Genomic DNA, 19,791 nt, shown 5'->3' on the forward strand with positions numbered 1-19,791 from the left:
AGAACCTGCAGGAGGGAGGGCCCAGCCCCGCAACCCCTGATCCCAGAGCTCTGGCCTCCCGGCTGTGAGAGGATAAAGTCTGTTGGATGCAGCCCCCAGTTTGTGGTTACTTGTTGCAGCTGCCCAAGGTGACCAGCCCAGCTGGATGGCGGGTGAGAGCTGGGTGGAGAGCAGGTATAGTAAATGGTGCAGCCGCGTCTGGACGACAGGCTGTGGGTCTGCACTGGAACGTTCCTTCGGCTTCCCCGTGTGTTTGAAAATTTTTCATGACAAGTGTTGGGGAAGAAATGAAATGTTAGCAAAATAGAAACCTGTCTCTCCCCACCACCACTTAACAAAATCTGAACAAATGTTTAAAGACCAGCAGTGTGAAGGGCAGCTGAACTCCGGCCAGCGGGTCCAGGCCACCCGGATGTCCCCGTGCTACCTGCACAGAGGCCTTCCCCTCCCCGCTCCACCTCAGCTTGGCCTCCCACTCCTGCACCCCAGCCTGCCTGACCTCCATTGGGTCACCCGTCCTGGTGAGGCCTTAGCAGGAGGACCCTATTTCTCGCCAACGTGTGAGGCTGGACATTCTAGGGACGGAGGGCAGGGCCACATCCTGCTCCGCCCATGGCGGTCACCCCGAGAGCCCTGCAGCGGGACAACCCCGTGGGAACAGGGCCTCTCCGTGCCTGGGCTCTGCCTGCCGCCAGCGCCCAGAACAGGGCCCGACCCACAGGCCACAGTCAGCACTTGCCCATTCAGGTGACGAGTGAACGAGAGCATTAGCCGCCACCCCGCAGCTGCCTCTGTCCTGGGGACGCCGTGGTGGACACGAGGGCACTCACAGCCGTTTAGGTGAGTCCCTGTCTCGGGCAGAGGAAATAGCTCTTAGCTCTTTTCATGTCATAGCCGTTGTTATTCAAGCAGAATAAATATGACCAGCCACCAGGGGGAGGCTGGCCTCCTGCCTGCCGCCCCAAGGAGCCGGTGGGCCTCCACCAAGAGCGGCTCTGGTCCTGTCCCCTCCCCTTTGCGATCCAGCCTGGAAGCAGGACACAAGCCTCTGTTTGGACCTCAGCACCACAACCTCTTGCTGAGAATCTCAGGCAAGTCGCTTTGCCTCTCCGGCCCCCATGTTCGTCGTGAAATGGGTACAGCGCCAGCAGCCTCGGAGGCGACCTGAGAGCCAGAGGCGTAGTGCAGGTGAAGTGCCATAGAGAGCCTGCAGCTAGCTGAGCAGCGTTGCTGCTGCAGGTGCTTGGATGGCCACCTGGCGTTAGACGTTTTCTCCTGGAACAAAGTCCATGTTGGGGTGAAGGAGGGGAAATCCCTGTCGAGAGAGAGGCCACGCCCACACAGACAGATCCAGGTCCTATTCCTGGGCCCTGGGTAAGTAAGCAAGATGCCTGGGAGGGGCCTGCACCCCGGAGAGGAAAAGGGCGGGAGGAGGGTTGGGCAGAGGAAGTCCAGCTGGGTGCAGGTCAGAGACGGGAGTGATGGGGCCACAAGCCCAGGGACACCTGGGGCCCCCAGAAGCTGGAAGAGGCAGGAACACCCTCCCCTGAGCCTCTGGAAGGAGCGTGGCCCTGCACACACCTTGACTTCAGACTTCGGGCTTCCAGAACGGTAAGAGAATGCATTCCTGTTGTTTCTGGTTTGTGGTGCTTCGTTACAGCAGCCCCAGGAAGCAAGTACGACACCCCAAACCTGCCCCCTCACACAGCCTCCCCCCCTTGAGAGACGACTGCTCCTTCCTGGTTTCCTAGGTCGATAGGAGGACCTTGGCGCCTTCCCATATTCCTGTCCTCCCGGCCACGTCCAGCACGTTGGCGCGTGCTGGCGCGTCACCGGCAGCTGGGTGCCGGCGCGCACAGTGGGCCAGGGACATGGGCTCGGAGCAAGTGCCTCCGACCAGGACGAGAAGGACTCGCATCCAGACGCACGTCCCCAGCCCCGTCTCTGCTGCCTAGGTTTGCAGTGGTTTTAGCCGGCCTCCTGCTTGTATTCATTCATTCATTCATTCTAGGAATGGGCTCACGTGATTATGGAGGCTGGGAAGTCCCACAGCCTGCCGCCTGAAGGCCGGCGGCTCAGGACAGCCGGTGGCGTAGGTCAGCCGCGTTCTAAGGCCTGAGAACCAGAGGAGCCGACGGGGTGAAGCCCGGTCCGAGGGCAGGAGGAGGTGAGACGAGGTGTCCCTGACCGCCAGTGAGGTGGGAAGAAGGGAGGCATCCTCCTGCCTGCCCCTTGGGCGCTACTCAGGCCCTTCCGGACTGGAGAGGCCCGACACCGGCGAGGCCTCTGCGGCAGGGGCCCGCGGCCAGGCGAGCTGACACACGAGGCGCTGTCTCCGCCTCTCCTGCCTCTCGGGTCTCACGCCCTCCCTGGCGCCCGTTTGGCTCAGAGGCCGCGTCACAGCAGCGATAGGTGACGGGCCTGCGCACACGCCCCGCTGCTTCCCCACCAGGCAGCCCGCTCGCCCCCGCTGACCTTCCCCGGGCATCACGTGGCTCGCTCCCTCACCGCCTCCAGATAAGGCACCTTCTCAGCCAGCCCTGCTCTGCCCTTTGAGTACCCTCGTTCCCTACCCTCTTCCTAATGCATTTTTCTGTGTGACACTGGACAGGACACACAGCCGGCCGGCTGTGTCCCGGGCCCGGAACACCAGCACACAGTGGGCACCCAAGCCGTGCCACCCGAGGGAGTGGCAGCTGGAGCTCAAGGCACAGCGCTGGTGCAGCATGGAAGCCCCACACCGTGCGGCCACTTAGTGTGCCCCCCGCCCCCGCCCTGGCCCAGGGCACGGTGACGGGACCCAGGTGGCACTGTCGGCAGTTGTAGCCGTGAAGCTCTGCCTCATGGAAGGACCTTGTGTGGCAGGTAGCACGTTCTGACCCTGCCCCGGGGATTCTCAGTCTGCTGTAGCCAGAGACGCTTTGCAGACGGTGTAGAGCTAACCCCCCCCCCCAAGTTGAGTGCTGGCCTTTGTCCGGCTCCAGGAGGGACCCGAGGCCCCAGGCGTCCTGATGGGAGTGCCGTCTACGGGGCCGCGGCCCGTCAGAGTCCCCGATGGGGGTCACGGCGGGGCTTTGTGCTGAGTGGCATCCGCTCCCCCTCCGGAGGGGCTGGACACTGGAGGCAGCCACGTGGGTCCCACAGCCCCAGTAAAATCGGGGCGCCGAGGCAGGGAGCCCCCGGCTGGCAGCACCCTGTGTGTGTGCTGTCACACGTCAGGGCCCACGGGGAAGACACCGGACGCTCGTGGTCGGGGATCTCCGAGGTCTGTCCTGCGCCCTTCCCTTGGCTGAGACTACTTCACGCCCCCTCCCTGCAGTGAACCAGGACCGTGAGAACAGAGCCCTGAGAGGACTCAGGTAGTCCTCCCGGGGGGTTGTCCAACCTGAGGGGATCTCAGGGGCCTTGGACTTGTAGTCGGTGTCAGAAGCAGGGCTCTTGTGTGCACTGGGCTCCCCCTAACTTTGAGGGTGGCTAACGCTCACACGGTAGCCAGCAGAACTGCTTCCAAACCTCACACGGGGCACCTTCTGTGCTCTGTCTCGCTGCATCCCAGTAACGAGAAGAGAGCCTGACACAGAGCGGGGCCTTAATCAATACCGGCTGGAATCAGTCAACTGCCCGGTTAGATGTGAGGGTGGGGGAGAAGCAGGGGTGCCTTCCAGAGTCCAGGAGTGCTGTCTGGGCCTGAGGACCCAGGCACTGGGTCACAGTGACAGAGAGAAAGGCCAGGGGGTGGGTTGACCCCTCTGCTAGCACCTGGCCCCTTGCTGCTTCCCAGGGAAAGCATTGGCCCTGTGAGAGTCGGAGATGACCTTCCATGGCATCTATGTGGACGGCGGGTCCTCCCAGGCTGCAGGGGCTTCCTGCTCCGAGGGCTCCGTCCTGGTTCTGGGAGCGCCAGGTGGCCTCTGATGAGCCGAGGGTCCCTCAGTGCACGGTCTGACCTTGACCCAGGCCGCATTTCACTCCCAGGTCACATAGGCTGAGCCCACTGGGTGCTGGGCCGTCGTCCACTTGTACTCACAGCCTCTGCCCCTCACCCAGTGGTGGCCGCGTGTTCACGCGCTCTCCCCACTGCCACAGCAGGGTCCGCTCTCAGGCCTTCACCCAGGCCTCTATTTGACGCCTCCCCCGCCCCTGGCCTCCTTTTTAACTGTGACCTAAGTCCCCTGGGCCCTGTCTTTGCCAGCCCTCACCACCGACTGTCACCCATCTGACTCACTTATTGTGTCTCACTGGGGTGAGGATTGGGGCCTGACTGCAAGCAACCCTCAAGAGCAGGGCCAGCCGGCTGCCTGGGGCGCCTGCTGACTCCTCGACCCCTTGGCCCCCATGAGACCCGCATCGGGCTCCTGGCCTCCAGACCGAGGGAGTGCCTCTGGCGTGGCCCTCCCTCCGGCAGCCGGGAAACCGCACGCCCCGTGACAGTTGTGAGAGCACATTCATCCCACGGGCTTTGCCAAAATCAATCTGTTTGAACAACAACCCTCTGACAGAGCCCTGGGGTGGGGGGACAGACGGAAGCAGCTGTCACCAACAGCTGGTGGGTGCCAGGAGTCTCCCCCAGGGCCTCCCTGCAGGCCCAGAATGGCCCTGGGCTGTCCCCACCCTCTGACTACATCCCTGCTTCTACTCGCTGCTTGTGGTCGCCTGGAGGCTGTGGGGTGGAGAAGGATTGCATTTGTTAGATGAGTAACGTGGCTGATTAAATTTGCTGGGCAGGCTCCTGGCACACCACGCTGTCTCTCCCTGGTGGGCAGAGCATCTGTTTGAGGTCGTTAAAAAGACGGTGATTGAGACATCCTGAGGACTAGATCCCGCCATGAGAGCACACAGCCCCCAAGGACAAAATCCTGGCCCCATCACTCAGGCTCCAGATCCCCCGAGGGGGCACGGGGAAGTAAAGCCCAGGCCCAAGGACAAAATCCTGGCCCCATCACTCAGGCTCCAGACCCCCTGAGGTGGGGCGGGGGAGTAAAGCCCAGGAACACAAACAGGCGTCTAGCAGCTCCCGGGTACTGAGAACGGGGGCGGGTCACCATCTGTGCCTTTCCTGGAATTTCCCTGCCCCACACTTCCTCATCCTGCCGTGGGCCCGGACAGGGCAAGTCAGGGGCTCCCTGCTCTCCGGCCACCACTGAGTCCAGCCCAGGGAGCGTCCGCAGGAGAGCAGGGCCAGGGGCAAGAGAGGAAGGGCCCCTGGCTGCCGCCCTTGACCTACCTGGACCACAGCCCCTGCGGGCACCCTGCCCCCGTAGGGTCCCCTCCTCTCTCCCTCCCCGTGTGTCTGTCTCACTCCCTCGGTTCCCACGTCTGTCCCCTCCCCTCCGCCCTTCAGCCCCAGGTGGGACGGCTCTTCCTGTGCCAGCCCCACCTGTGGATGCCCACGCCCCAAACACACCTGTGTCCCTTTGCAACACGGCAACTGTACTTCCTGTGGGAAAAAAAAATGTTTGGTAGTTGCCCTAGAGTCTGCGATGTACATTCACAACCAATCCAAGTCCACTTCCAATAACACTGCCGGGCTCCACAGGCATGTCCGCACCTTCCTGGAACACTGCTCTGTTCACATCCCCATAAGCTGTAACCACCCGATACATTGTGCTGGTATCATTCTGAAGAAACTGTTACGTGTTAGGACAACTAGAATAAGAAAAAGCGAAGATTTTATTCTGCCTTCATTTATTCCTTCACCAGCTCTCTTCTCTTCTGCAGACCTGAGCTCTGGCCTAAATCATTCTCCGTCTGCCTGAAGGCCGTCGTCCACCATTTCTTTCGAGGCAGGTTCCTGGCGCCTGTCTCTTTTCTATACCTTCCTCAGAGGGCCCAGGTGGAGGGTGCCTGACTCATTCCATTTCATTTAAACGTACGATTTTCAACAACCCTACGACATGGGCATGATTTTTCGTGTCCTACAGGTGAGGAAACTGAGGCCCAGACTGCTGTGTGCACAGCGTTGGAGGTCATTCACCCACACAATGACTTTAGAGCCAGGCTCTGAACCACTGCACCTGCACCCAGGAGACTCTGTGGGATGGGTGAGAGATGAGCTTCAGTTGGTCCAGCCCTGCCTGGCCCTCCTGGGAGCCCCCGGCCTCCTTCCACCTCCTGCCAGCCGTGTCGCTAACGCTGCTGTGGGCCACACCCTCAAGCCTAGCTTCTTCCCTCATCAGGATGCAGGACACGGCCTCATGTCCTCTGAGAGGCTTGTGAAGTGCCTGCCCAGCTGCCAGCTGGCCCAGTTGTTGCCATGGAAAAGCCCAGAGCGTGTGGGCCGCCTGGCAGCCCGACACCCGCTCCCCTGGGACCCCCCGGCCAGGCTGCTGGCCCAGTGCCCAGAGTACACATGTGGCTGGGGACCTGCTCCCAGCGGGCCTCACTGAGGACAGCCAGGGGCCTTCCCTGGGAGGGACAGGCGATGCTGGGCCCCTCTGCATCCGTCAGGGCCAGGGGAGCCCCACTGCGGACGACAGGGCTCTTTCTGCCTGCCCACCTCCCTCCCCCCTTTTGCCAATGGCACCCCAGCCTGCTTTGAGGAGCAGCCTCCTCCTGTGAGTACAGACTCAGGGGCCCCACCCTCACCTTGGTCAAACCCAGGTCTGGCCAGTCAGCAGGTGTCACTCCCCTACCTCTGTCCGTGTCACACAGGTTGGTCCAGGTCTGGGCAGGTAACCTTAGTCAAACCAGTGATACTCCTGGATACGTGCAAACACCTAGCAAAGGCAAATGGCTGAGCACAGAGCCAGGGAGACTCAGATGTGTCGGCCTGGGTTGACCTCAGGTTCAAGCCATACCTGAAACCAGTATCCCTGGCATCTCCAATTGCCTGAGGTAGCACAGCTCCATTTTTATTCATGCCTGATTGGGTTGGGTTTTGTCACTTTGGGGAGAGCCCTCACTAACACTCTTTGGGTCCTAAAAAGATCCCTACAGGTAGGCTGTGTCCTGGCTCCACCCTGACCCACCCTGTGTGCCTTTAAACAAATCACCCCCCAGGAGCTTTGGTCTCTATGTCATGGGGACTGAGTGCTCACAATGGCCTCTCATTGTGAGAGCATCCTCCACTCTGTGCCATCAGGAGGACGTCAAAAGAATCTCCTTGTGACGTCAGCCTTTCCCCGTCTTCAGAAAAATGTCAGGGCACCCAGGGAAGCAAGAAGGGCTGAGCGTTATCTCTTTAACAGAGGTTTGAGCTGCCTGCCTCACTGCAGCAAGAAGAGACTTGTCTGTGCATAGCCAGCCAGGAGGTTCTTTCTTGTTTCCACCCTTGTGTTCCAACTTGTGCCCAGCTCTTTGCCCTGGGACTCATTCCTTGCCCATTCCTGACCCTGCAGGTGGAGGCTCCCAGGATGGCTTCTGCCTGGGCTCAGCCAGAAGGAGCCTTCGGTGGGAGACTGTGTGTCCATCACCCTGGATAGGAGCCCATGGCCCTCAGTACTTCCTACAAGACCTGGTGTGGGTGTTCCAAGTGGGGCTTGAGGGACTGGGAAGAAGTCACTCCACATCCAACTCTGCCTTATTGGAGGAAAATTCCACAACTTAACCCAACTGTGAGCAAGTCCCCATGCCCCCCCAGCACATCACATCTATGAGTAGTGACACTGCAAAGAAAGTGAGCCTGAAGCCAATATATTGGTCCTTCAGCAAAGCCTTGATATTTCCAACGTGCCCCCCTGACTCCCCCCATGCAGGCAAAGCACTGTTGCCTGACATCTGGGCTGGAGACCCCAGTGCCAGAGAAGTCTTCCCTGCGTCCCTCACCACTATCACCACCTCCGTCTCCACTTTCACCCTCAGGATGTTGATGATGGGGGTGGAGACAATGAGGAGGAGGAGGATGGTGAAACAGGTGATGAAGAAGGTGAGGGTGGTGATGATGGAGGTGAGGGTGGTAATTTGGGACCCATCACCCCCAGATCATGACTAAAAGCTATGTGACTTCTAGGTCAAGTTGTTCAACCTCTGTGTGCTTCAGTGTCCTCAGTGATAAAATGAGGATAAAAAGGAATTGATCTCATTGGGTTGCTATGACAATTAAATGTCTAGGTAGAAAGATGGCACTCTGGTCATTGATGGCACTCAATAACTGCTAACTATTAGTGTCATTGTCATCATCCCCCTAGTCACAGTGTTTGGTCAAGGATCCCCACGAGAGTCCAATCAGAGTGAACCCTGGGACTTTACTAGAACCATCTCGCTGGGGTCACCGCCTTGGCAGGGTGTGATCGGGCAGCTTCAGCTCCGGGCCATTTTGCCCCAATCTGCACCCCAGGGTGTGAGCCTGGCCAAGAACAGGGCCAACATAGGGGACACCGGAGCTGATGGAGGGAGGCAGGGTCTTGGCAGATTATCTGAAACCCTAGGTCAAGCTGGGTCTGCCCTTTTCAGCAACATGAATAAAGTCCTTTCATTCTACGTTCACCCGTTGTTTTGGGTTTAGGTTCTTCACGATGGAAGGGGCCCCAGTGGATCCATGTGAGCCTCTGCTGAGCCCTGAGGGCAGGTGATAAGTGAAGGATGGGCCATGCAAGGTCTGAAGGGTGAGGGAAGGAGGGAGAAGAGGACGTGGCCATGGGCAGCAGCTTGAGCTTCCTCACACCATGGTGGCCAGGTTCCAGAATTGGCCCATCTCTCATTCCCTTCCAGTCAAGGGTCGCCGTGTACACCCACACAGGTTGTACACTGCACAACTTCAGGAGACGCCAACCTTCAGCACTTAGGCTTTCCAGTCTGCATCTGGAGTGACAAATTTCAGCCCAAATCTCTAAAGGTCAGCTCAGGTCAGGTTAATCATCAATTCTCTGGAACCACCTGAAACAAGGCTTAAAGAGTAACCTGGACAAGCAGATAAGGAAATCCAGGGGCAACAGATATCTGCGGAGACAGGCAGGAACCAGATGAGAGAAGCACGTGGTGGAAGGGAATAGGGAGTGGTGAGGATAGTGGCAGGGAAGCACGGACTCTGCCTAAAGGTGTTCAAATGCCTTGACCTTCCACCTGCCAAAAAGTGAGCACAAAGCAGAATTCAGGTCAAGTTCAGAATCTTTGAAATAGAGACACTGTGCCTTAAGCAAGGATGGAGTCTTATGTGTCCCACAGAGAGCCCAGCAGAGCAAGTGCTCGGTAATAACACTGACCTGGGTTAACCTGAGACTCGAGACCTCGTGTGATCTCTGAAGGACCAGAAAATAGGGCTTCTGCGTACGAGCCCAGATAGTTATAAGCGCAACAGCTGGTGCGTATCGAGTCCTGTCTACACTCCAGAACTCGTAAACGCTGTTGGAGAGACATCTACTGCTTACAAATACCTGTGAGCTCCTCTCACTTCCCAGTCCTCTCGTGTTTTGGGGACCCATGTGGCTGCTCTGCCTTGTGTCACTTCAGGACCACCGCATGACGGGTTGGGGCCTTCCCTCCCAGCTCCCTCTTACACGGCTCGGGCAACTGATACCGTTCCAGACAGTAGACCCTCCACCGGCCTGGGTTCCTGAATGACCACGTGGACAGGAATGGAATGAGCCTGTGAGAAGCGCTGCGCTTCCAGCTCCGCTCGCACCGTAAGCTAGCCTGTCGTGGCTGAGGCCTGGGTGCTCACACCCAGTTCAAGGAAGTGGAGAGGGAAACAGCTCCCAGAGCAGCCGCCGCCCCTCAGAGCCCGCGTGGACGTGCGCCTGAGCCTCATTCCGGTGGCTCCTGAGCGCCCCCACCCCGCCCTCCGGGGCTCATTTGCTCAACCTCCCTCCCGTGCGCTCGATAGGCTCCTCCAGCCCGAGTCAGAGGAACCCGAACTTGGGTGTCTGCCGTTTGCAAGAACAGCCAAAGAAAACCTGACAAATCCAACGTTGTCCTGCTCTCCTCTGGGTTCTCCATAACCGAAGGGAAGTTCTGGGCTTCCAAGGAGCTCAGGAAGTGTTTGCTGGATAAACAAAGAAACCAAGCGTGGCACGGGTGCCTGAGAGCTGCCGGGACCGGACGCCTCAGGGGCCACTCCCTGCCTGAGGAGGTGGTGGATGGCATCAGCCCTGACTGAGGGGCAGCCAGGACCCTGGGAGGGAGTATCAGGCTTCAAGGCACAGGGAACCAGAGAACCCGGGCCCCATCCCCTTTGCTGTGGCTTTCATGGGCTTTTGACAGGTAACGGGGTCGTTTCAGATGCACTCTTTCAGTAAGATGTGCTTGTGGCGGAAGACTCAAACTGGATTAAGCAAAAAGCGAATATATTGAATCATGTGTATGTGAAGTCCATGCATAGAACTGGCTTCAGGTACAGCTGGATCCGAAGTTAAAAATGTCGTTAGATCTCAGTCCCCTCTGTCTCCTTTCTCAGTTGTCCTCCATGTGGGATCCAGTCTCTGGCAGGCACTCCCCTTGTGATGGCAAGACCCCAGCTGACACCTGCCTGCCCCCAAGACCTGAGGAAAGAGGGAACCTCCCTTCCATGGTCACCACCAAGGCCCTGGGTCATGTGCCCACCCCTGGACCAATCACTGGGCACATAAACAGGATGTTGCAACTGGCATGGCTTGAGTGACACACTCACACCTGGAGCCAGAGATGAAGTTAACACCTCCTTAATTTCATGGACTGAGTACAGGAGAGGAGGATTCCCCAGAGGAAAATCAGGGTGCCAGCAGCAAAGACATGCTGCACGGTGGACGATGGACGATGCCCGCTGTCCACCAAATAGCCATCCATGCCCCCCTTCCTGGCTCACAGAGCCCCATTTTGTTCCTTCAGAGGCAGAAACCCCAGGACCACAGGAAAGTCTGACCCCCAACCCCAGCCTTATGACAAATCATATTTGGTTGAAGACAGTCATTAGTAAACCCACCCCCCTTTACCAGATTTTCACTTTCCCAGCTTCCTTTACAACAATTAATGGCCATGAGACACACTATTCTGGTGATGAGAACTCCTGGGATTTGGCATCACTGTTGCTTTCCTCTCCTCATGGGGTGCTGGAGTGAGGCCATGATGGCTGGAACTGCAGCAATCATGTCGTATCAATAAAACATCAAGTAAGATAAATAAAAGCCAATGCTGTAAGTAACGTTCTATTTCTTGATTGTTACATGGGTAACACGGAACACGTAACATTTTATGAGAATGCGTTGAGCCTTGCACTTTTCTAGCTGGAGACAATTAAGAATTGCAACTGGGCTTCCCTGGTGGCGCAGTGGTTGGGAGTCTGCCTGCCGATGCCAGGGGACGCGGGTTCATGCCCCGGTCCGGGAAGATCCCACATGCCATGGAGCAGCTGGGCCCGTGACCCATGGCCACTGAGCCTGCGTGTCCGGAGCCTGTGCTCCGCGGCGGGGGGTGGGCCACAGGGGTGAGAGGCCCGCGTACCACACACACACAAAAAAAAGAATTGCAGCTAAGAATGGCAACCTGGCTTTGTGACCACCTAGAGGGGTGGGATAGGGAGGGTGGGAGGGAAGGAGATGCAAGAGGGAAGAGAGATGGGAACATATGTATATGTATAACTGATACACTTTGTTATAAAGCAGAAACTAGCACACCATTGTAAAGCAATTATACTCCAATAAAGATGTAAAAAAATAAATAAATATGGTTTCAGGAGAAAAATAAATATGAATGAGCACAATAACGAAATTCTTTCACACTTAGTATTTTGCTGTCTGCTTTGTACCAGTTTCTATTGAAATACTTGTCTACATATATTGTGGCTACCTATACATTCACATTAATTGAATTTTGTTGCTTGTTCTGCATTTTTCCTGATATATCTTCTCTGTCTGTATGTATTGGCTAGGAATCCATTCAAAATCACCTTCTATCGTGTTTTTTGGATAATAGTATTCACTAAAACAGAGTGGGCAAAATTCACTTTCATAACATTGCACGCATGGTACAGAATGTCATTTGTTAGTAAATTCATTATGCTTTGATACTTGCCCCATACCCCAGTTTGCATTAATAACTATGTATTTCTTTTTCGTTATGTAATATGTTTTTCATGATTTTTCTTTGTCTTTCTAAAACTTATTGTATCTTCCTCCATATAAATCATACGCAATATAAAAACAAAACATGGGCTTCCCTGGTGGCGCAGTGGTTGAGAGTCCGCCTGCCGATGCAGGGGACACGGGTTCGTGCCCCGGTCCGGGAAGATCCCACATGCCACGGAGCGGCTGGGCCCGTGAGCCATGGCCGCTGAGCCTGCGCGTCCGGAGCCTGTGCTCCGCAACGGGAGAGGCCACAGCAGTGAGAGGCCCGCGTACCGCAAAAAAAACCAAAACAAACAAAAATAAGAACGGCAACCTGTAATAAGAACACCTACAAAGAGTCTTGTGTTAGCTCAACTAAGAGATTAAATGAGTTAACGCAGGAAGAGGATTTGGAACCACATCTGACAGATAAATTCTCAAAAAGCGACGGCTATTAGTGCCCTTGTCACCATCACCACCGCTGCACCACCACACGGTGCCCCCTCCATGGGGAGCTTCTCCCGGCCCTACCTTTCTCTCCAGGTACCGTCCCACACCATGTTCCCCTTCACTGTCACACTCATTGAAAGAGGTGCCTGTGCTTCCTAACGTCACACCCACAGCCAACCAGCCATGGCAGAACCTGGTAACTTCGAGTGTAATGACTTGCTAACTACCCACCTCCAGTACTGACCGCAGACCCCCGAGGGCCAGGTCTGTGCCCCTCGAGGTCACCACTGCCTCTGCTGCACACACAGATGTCCTGAAAGTCACTGCAGAACCGACAGCTGGTTCCCACAGGCTGGCAGAGCAGAAACGTTTCAGTCCCTGACCGCTGGGCTCATCACAGTCCATGCCTGAGGCACCCAGCTGTAGCTGAGGAGCTATGTGAGGTCTTCTCTGAGCCTGGCTGCACGTCCCCTCTACCCTCCTCATCCCCATCTGCATCAGTCAGCTAGTCCACAACATGCTGAGGAACAAACAGCCCCAAGATCCCGCGTCTTTGGACAATAAGTGTTTATGGTTCATGTGTTTGGACATTGGCTGGACTGCTCATTTCAGCTGGACTGACTCTAGGATGGGCATGCCCAGCACTGTAGCCAGGGCACTCAGTCCTGGGTGTGCCTCACCCTCCCTATCCTCCTGGGTCCAGTGGGCTAGCCTGGGCACGGCCTTCTCACGGCCCTGGCAGAGGCGTAAGAGAGCAAGTGGAAACACACAGGGTCTCCTGAGTCTAGGCTCAGAATGGGCACATGGCCACTTCCATCCCTTCCATGGACCAAGGCGAGGTTGTAGGGGCCTCTAGGAGGGGGTGCTGGTAGGGGAAGCAACGCACCCCCCTCAGGGTAGCAGCCTGTAGTCATTTCTTGTGGCCACAAAATGGGCAGCTTAAAGCAACAGAAACTCACTCTCTCCGAGTTCTGGGGGCCAGAGGTCTTAGATCAAGGTGCCAGCAGGACTGTGCTCCCTCTGAAGGCCCTGAAAAGACTGCCTCTTTACTGCTGACCTGAACTTAGCAGGATGAGACTGCTGCAACCCTCACCTCCCCAGGTGAAGCCAGTCTGAGTCCAGCCCGACCTGAGGCCCAGGTGCACATCTGAAGCTCCACAGCAGAGGAAGCCAGGCTGGGTTTGGGTTTCTGTCCACTTCAAGTGGAAAAGCCCCAGGGGTCCCTGTGGCCCTGTCCTCCCTCCCACAGGTTGCCACCCCCAACCTGCTGTGCATACCGCTCAGGGCCATGCTGGGGACACAGGGACAGTGCAGACAGGATCTCCCTGCCTTGCAAACAACCCTTTCTTTCTTTTTTTATAAATTTATTTATTTTTAGCTGTGCTGGGTCTTCGTTGCTGCATGCGGGCTTTCTCTAGCTGTGGCGAGCAGGGGCTACTCTTCGTTGCAGTGTGTGTGCTTCTCATTGCAGTAGCTTGTCTTGTTGTGGAGCAGGGGCTCTAGGCGCGTGGGCTCAGTAGTTGTGGCTCGCGGGCTCCAGAGCGCAGGCTCAGTAGCTGTGGCGCACGGGCTTAGTTGCTCCGCGGCATGTGGGATCTTCCCAGATCAGGGCTTGAACCCGTGTCCCCTGCATTGGCGGGTGGATTCTTAACCACTGCGCCACCAGAGAAGTCCCCAAACACCCCTTTCTTGCATGAGCCTTCCACTCCTCCAAGGCTGGACCTCCTGGAAGACACCCTCCAAGGAGAATCAGGAAGCCGGGACTCCTGGGGCGCCCCAGACAAAGGATACTCAGGGCCCCCAGTGTGTGCGGCACAGAGTCAGGCCCACAGCTGCTCTTCTGGAGCTGACGCACCCATGAAGGAGAGGATACCAAGATGGCAGGAGGGAGCCTGTGCCTGGAGAGGCCTCGGGCCCAGGGAGGTGCACTGCCTGTGGGACTGGGCCCCGAAGCCTGGTCTTCCGCGATGGGCGGATAGGGGTGGCAGGACAGCGCTACGGGGTGTTGCCTGTGTGTCTCTAGCATGGCCAGGAGGCCAGGCAGCAGCTGTTAAGATAGAGCCTGGACAAACCCACGCTCCAGAGGGACCTCTCACAGCCATCCCGGGGAGCCAAGCCCTTCCTTGGGGCTCCAGGAGGGGCAGGAGATGGAGGAAGCCCCCGGGGCTACAGCCCAGAGCTGCCTGAGCCTCTCGGGGACGGGGGCTGGTGGATCCTGACTCCGTGGGTGATGCTGGCAGGCCGGGCGCCTTGCAGGGCCCCCGGAGGTGAACTGACGGCTCTCGCTCTCACTTCCGCCTGCCAGAGCGCACGGACTTCTCACGTGGGCATCCCTGACTGGCCACTCGGCGAGGGGAATTCTGAGAAATGTTCCCACTCAGCTGGGTCAACCCAGCACGAAGCGCCCAACTGCACTTCGGGGAGGAGTGACATCTGAGTTAGGGCTGATGAAGAGGGAGGTCGTGGACAGGGCGGGGCAGTAGGGGGTCAGGACAGCTGGGCAGCCCCCGAGCAGCAGTGGCTCAGAGCCCAAGCACAGAGCAGGTCCTGAGCAGCAGGAATGAGTAGGGGGGCACTTGGGATGAGCGCACCCAAATTCCAATCCCCTGGATACCCTGCTCAAAGCAGAGTCCAGGGAATCCCCTGGTGGTCCAGCGGTTAGGACTGCGCTTCCACTGCAAGGGGCGCAGGTTCCATCCCTGGTGGGGTAACTAGGATCCCACAAGCCTTGCGGCGTGGCCAAAAAAAAAGGACAGAGTCTAATTTTAGGCAGAGGCCATTGGATTGGCGTAGCCTGGGCCCCTGTTGTGACAAATGGGAATATGGTCCCCAAATCTCTACTTCCTTCCTGTAGCAGGGACACACACACACACACACACACACACACACACACACACACACAAGAATACAGTGCCATCCTCCCCTCCCCACACTGGAGCGGCAGGCCTCAATTTCCTGCCCCATGGGTGGCAGTCTTGGCTGAGAGACTTGATTTGGACGGGACGTGAGCAGACATGATGAGGCTTAAACATAGACTTTCAAAGTGCCTGTGCAGTGTGGCTTGGCCCCATGAGTTTGGCAAAGAAAATGCCTCAGGTAGCTCATGTCTTGCAGCCTGGGTCCCAGAGAGAGACCCTTGAAACAGACCTGAACTTGACCCACAGTCTGAAGCTGAGCCCCTCCAGGAACCTGCAGCCCCACTGGCAAGAAAGAAAGAGTTATGTTCCAAGTCACAGAGATTCCAGGGGCTGTTTGTCACACAGCATTAATATGGCAGGAACTAGGACACCTGCCCATTCCTGGGCTAGGAGAGGGGGGAGCGTGCAGTGAGCTGTCCACCCCTCCCAGACTGCACCCATGGAAGGAGGCTAAGTGTCCAAGTACATTGAGGCACGCTTGCCAGAAGGAGGTGGAATGGATACTGGGAAGGTGGAAACCAACATCATCTCTCACCGTGCTGGAGCAAACAGCTGTTCACAGACGGGGCAGCAGGGGCTGGCCTGTTAGCAGGAACTCATTTTCTGGCTGTCACCCTACAAGCGGAAAGTATGTTTGAACCCCAAAGGAGCAGCTGACTCTGATGATTTATAGGGCCTGAAGCGGCTCTGTGAGGGCAAACTGAATTCTGAATACAATTCCACACCAATTAACTCTGCTCAGAGCCTGACAGAAAAGCAGTGACTCTAACGCAAAGCCAAACAGCGGAGACCGATGGGGCTGACAGGCCACCCTGGAAGCAAATAACTTCCAGCGATGCCTCTCAGAGCTCTGCTGGGGAGGGCGCTCTGCTGTTTGTGGTGACCAGGCGAGGGCCTGGCTCTGGGGATGGGCCCAGGGGAAGGCTGGGCTTCTGGCCTCACAGCAATGGGCCAGCAGGCTGGGGGTGGGATGGGGGGCTTCTCTCTGGCAGCGTCCTGCCCTTGGGGAGGGTCCCCTTTCCCCTGTTGGACTGGGAGGGATGAGTCCTCAGGGATGGGATGAGGCAGGAGAGACCTGGCCTGGCTGCAGACCAGAAAGCTGAGCCCCAGGGGCCTGGAGGGAGCTTGTGGGAAGGCAGAGAAGAGGGAGGAAATCAAGGTCATCAAGAGCCAGGTCCTGAGGGGCGCATCTCTCGGGGGAGGCAGAGCAAGGGGCGAAGAAGCCCTTTCTCACGTGAACAAGAGGGGCGCACAACCTGTGGTCCCCAGACCCGCAGCCCAGCTCGTTGGAAAGGCAAATCACCAGGACCAGATGAGTCTCTGGTACGGTAACAAGCCTCCTGCCCCTGTGTCACTCCAGGTGAAGTTCAGACCACCCACCACAGGGAGCATCGTCATCACGACCCCACCCAGGGTTTATGGAAGGGACAGCTGATGCAGAGAAGTTAGACCATCTGCCCACAGTCCGGTGACAGAAGCTGAGGCTGGAGCCCAGGTCCTAGATCTGCCCTGCCCAGCAGAGTAGCCACCAGCCACAAGGGGCTATTTCATTTCAGATTAAAGTTAATAAATAAAATGTACAGTTCAGTTCTTTAGTTGCATGAGCCACATCTCAAGGGCTCAAGAGCCTTGTATGGCTGGTGGCTACTGGACTGGACAGCATAGATCTAGAAAGTTCCCATCACTAGCATGGTGTAGAAGCTATCCCTTAGCCACTGTTGGTGTCCACACTCCAAAGCCACCCCCCATGTCTCTCCAGCAAGAAGAGAGCAAATGTGTGTGCAATCAAACAGGTCAAAACGAGAGGCACAGGGGCCCTGCCACCCCTTACACCAGCAGGGAGCGGAGGCGTCAGGCGCTCAGCTCTGCAGGGCTCCTGCAAACCCTGCGGAGCAGGTTTAGAGCCCTGGGAAGGGTACCCAGTCATTCTGTCACGATGTGCATAGCTGGGGGGAAAATGAGCACAAGGCAGGCAAGTAGGCTTCGGCCTCAGATCGCCCCACCCTGCCCCTCTCCAGAGGGGAGGTTCCCTGGGCCCAGAATCCTGAGGAGATGGCGGCAGCTGGTCCCTAAGGCGCTGGCCAGCCACCTGGAAATGAATGGAGGGAGGGAAACACCTGGGGGGGGAGGGGGGTGCTCCCCAGGAGAGCTAAGAAACTCAGAGAGGAGTTCCCACAGGGTGTCTACAGAGACCCCATCCTTCACCCTGAACGCACACCCAAGCGTCTTCAAGAACAGATGAGCAGACACAGTCATTTCTACACTTGAAAATTTCAACACTAGAAGCTGGACCTTCCCAAGCATTGCTCTAGGAGGGTGGGGAAGGGGTGACAAGGATGGGCCCATAGGAAGCCCCTACAGTCCCCAAAGTCAGTTCAGCAGCCCAGGCTGCAGGTCTCTGAGGCCTCCGGAGCAGGTATGGGGCCTGGAGACCCCTCTGGGGATGGGCAGGCAGGCCCAAGGGCCTAGATCCAAATGAAACCCGAAAGTATTTCCCCTGGGACCACCCCCCAACACAGATTTTCTGGCCTTCTGTCCTCAGAGGGGAATTAGGGGAGGACGAATGCAAAGAAAGTTTTCTGCGTTCCTAACAAGGCTCTTAAAAATCAAAAGGGATATGCTGCTGGGGGAAGTCAGAGTTATAACAAAATCTGGAATGGGAAGAGGGGGAGGGGGACCCTGCCCCCACCCCAGAGAGGCTAGGAGAGGCTGGGGGGAGGGCCCAGAGCAGAGGGAACCTGGCAGGATGGGCCTGGGAGGACTGGAGGTTGGTCTGGAGGCCTGAGCTCCCCACCACCCCCGTATCCAGAAGTTTGTAGAGCAGCCTTCCCAGCCACCCCCAGGGACAACCCTGCCAACAGCCTGTGACAACCCAGACCACACAGCTCCCTGCCCTGCGCACGGTGGGGCCCTGGGCTGGCTGCTGGCTGGCCCCCTCTCATCTGGTGGGTCTCAGCTCGAATTGCCACTCCTCGGAGGCCTTCCAGGACCACCCCATGCGCACTTCCTGTGACACTTCCCTGTCAGTTTTCTTCAAGTTGCCCTTCCATATTACGTTATTTGGCTGTGTTCATGCTCTCTCACTTCTAAAAGAGCCATCTGTCTCATCGACTACTGCATCACAAACAGCGCTGGGATGGAGGGTATTTGGTAAATGTGTGCTAAATGAATTGATGACCTTAAGATTTGAGGAAGACAGCTGGCCCCTCCCGACCTGCAGTCGGTCCTCACCAGTCTCCATGCGTGAAAGAGGAAGGTCCTCCTAGACCTAGCTTTCAACTCTCAGGCTGCCCTTTCTCATCCGTTCCTGCCCTGGTGCAGCCCTGGATGGGGAGCAGCCCCTGCACCCCAAATTGCTGTCTCTGTGCCAACCAGGCACGCCCGGGGCCTCACACCCAGAGGGGTGAGGTGGGGAACTTGACCCAGGAGAAGGGAGAGGGGCTGCACTTCGTGTAGAACTCCCCCTTCCCAGACTAGAACCCAGAGGTTGGGGTGCCTGGGCAGGGGCCGGTGGAGAGCACGGTGAAGCCGTGGAGGGGCAAGACCAGCCTGCAGGAAGCCCCCCAAGGGGAACAGGGGCAGGAGACACGTGAAGAAGTCCTGGACTGGGGCGCAGGGTAGTGAGGGGCCGAGAAACTGTCACCCGACTTTCACACGCCCCCACTCGGGGCGGAGGTGGTCTGTGCCCCTCCACAAGCAGAGTAAGACCCTTACCCTCCCCTGTGTCAGGAGTGGCGGCGAGGACGCCCCCCCCTCCGCCCTCGCATCAGGGCTGGGACGAGGACGCCTCATCCATGCTCACCCTGCGGGGGCGGGGGCGGAAGGGGGTGACGGTGAGCGTGGAGAGGCCCCCACTTTTCTGCTCATGCGCTCCCATTTAAAGAGTCTTCGGAACGAGGCTGCGCCTGGGGAGGCGCAAAGACGCCCCCCCCCACCCCGCAACTGAAACAGCGGGCAGCGCTCCAGCTCCCCACACCTCTCACTTTCAGGGACGCCTGCCCAGGTGCGAGCGGAGGGGCGGGAAGTGGGGCGGCCTTCCAGCTGCCTTCCCCGAGGGGCGGGGTGAGGGCGGGGCGGAGCGCGGCTCGGGCGGGGCGGGGCCGGAGGCGGGGCGGTGGGGCAAGGCCGAGGGGCAGAACGCGGCCTGGGCGGGGCCAGGAGGGGCGGGGCCAGGACGGGGCCAGGGCGGGGCGGGGCTCGTGTCGGCCCTGCTGAAGCGCCCACTTCCTCTGGCGCCGGCTGCCTGGCGGAAGTACGTCAGTTGTTATCCGCTCGGGGCGCCGCTGCCACCGCCGCCTCAAGAGCCCAGGCGCCTCAGCCCCGGTCCGCGCCCCGCCCGCCCACCGGGCCTCCGCCCAGCCTTCGCCCGCCGCCAGCCGCCCGCCGCCAGTCGCGCATGGGGCGTGCCCCCGGATCCGCGGCCGAGGGCCGCTGAGCGCCGGCCGCCCCGCCGATGCGCGCGGCCTCCC

The 19,791-nt window shown here is 58.2% G+C and overlaps 1 protein-coding gene across 1 annotated transcript in view; it reads left to right on the forward strand.

Moving 5' to 3' along the window:
* Positions 1–612: 612 nt before the first annotated feature.
* FBRSL1 (fibrosin like 1) overlaps positions 613–19,791 on the forward strand; it is a 113,405-nt gene continuing 94,226 nt past the window's right edge. Inside the window, exons 1-8 of the mRNA XM_029218478.1 lie at positions 613–747; positions 1,092–1,188; positions 2,785–2,865; positions 2,985–3,131; positions 7,338–7,471; positions 7,801–7,885; positions 19,052–19,155; positions 19,312–19,725. Of these exons, the coding sequence (XP_029074311.1) occupies positions 613–747; positions 1,092–1,188; positions 2,785–2,865; positions 2,985–3,131; positions 7,338–7,471; positions 7,801–7,885; positions 19,052–19,155; positions 19,312–19,725 (1,197 nt within the window). The remainder of the gene's footprint in view (positions 748–1,091; positions 1,189–2,784; positions 2,866–2,984; positions 3,132–7,337; positions 7,472–7,800; positions 7,886–19,051; positions 19,156–19,311; positions 19,726–19,791) is intronic.

The sequence above is a fragment of the Monodon monoceros genome, unplaced genomic scaffold, assembly GCF_005190385.1.
Source record: "Monodon monoceros isolate NGI ecotype Baffin Bay Population unplaced genomic scaffold, NGI_Narwhal_1 Super_Scaffold_1, whole genome shotgun sequence".
NCBI lineage: Eukaryota > Metazoa > Chordata > Mammalia > Artiodactyla > Monodontidae > Monodon > Monodon monoceros.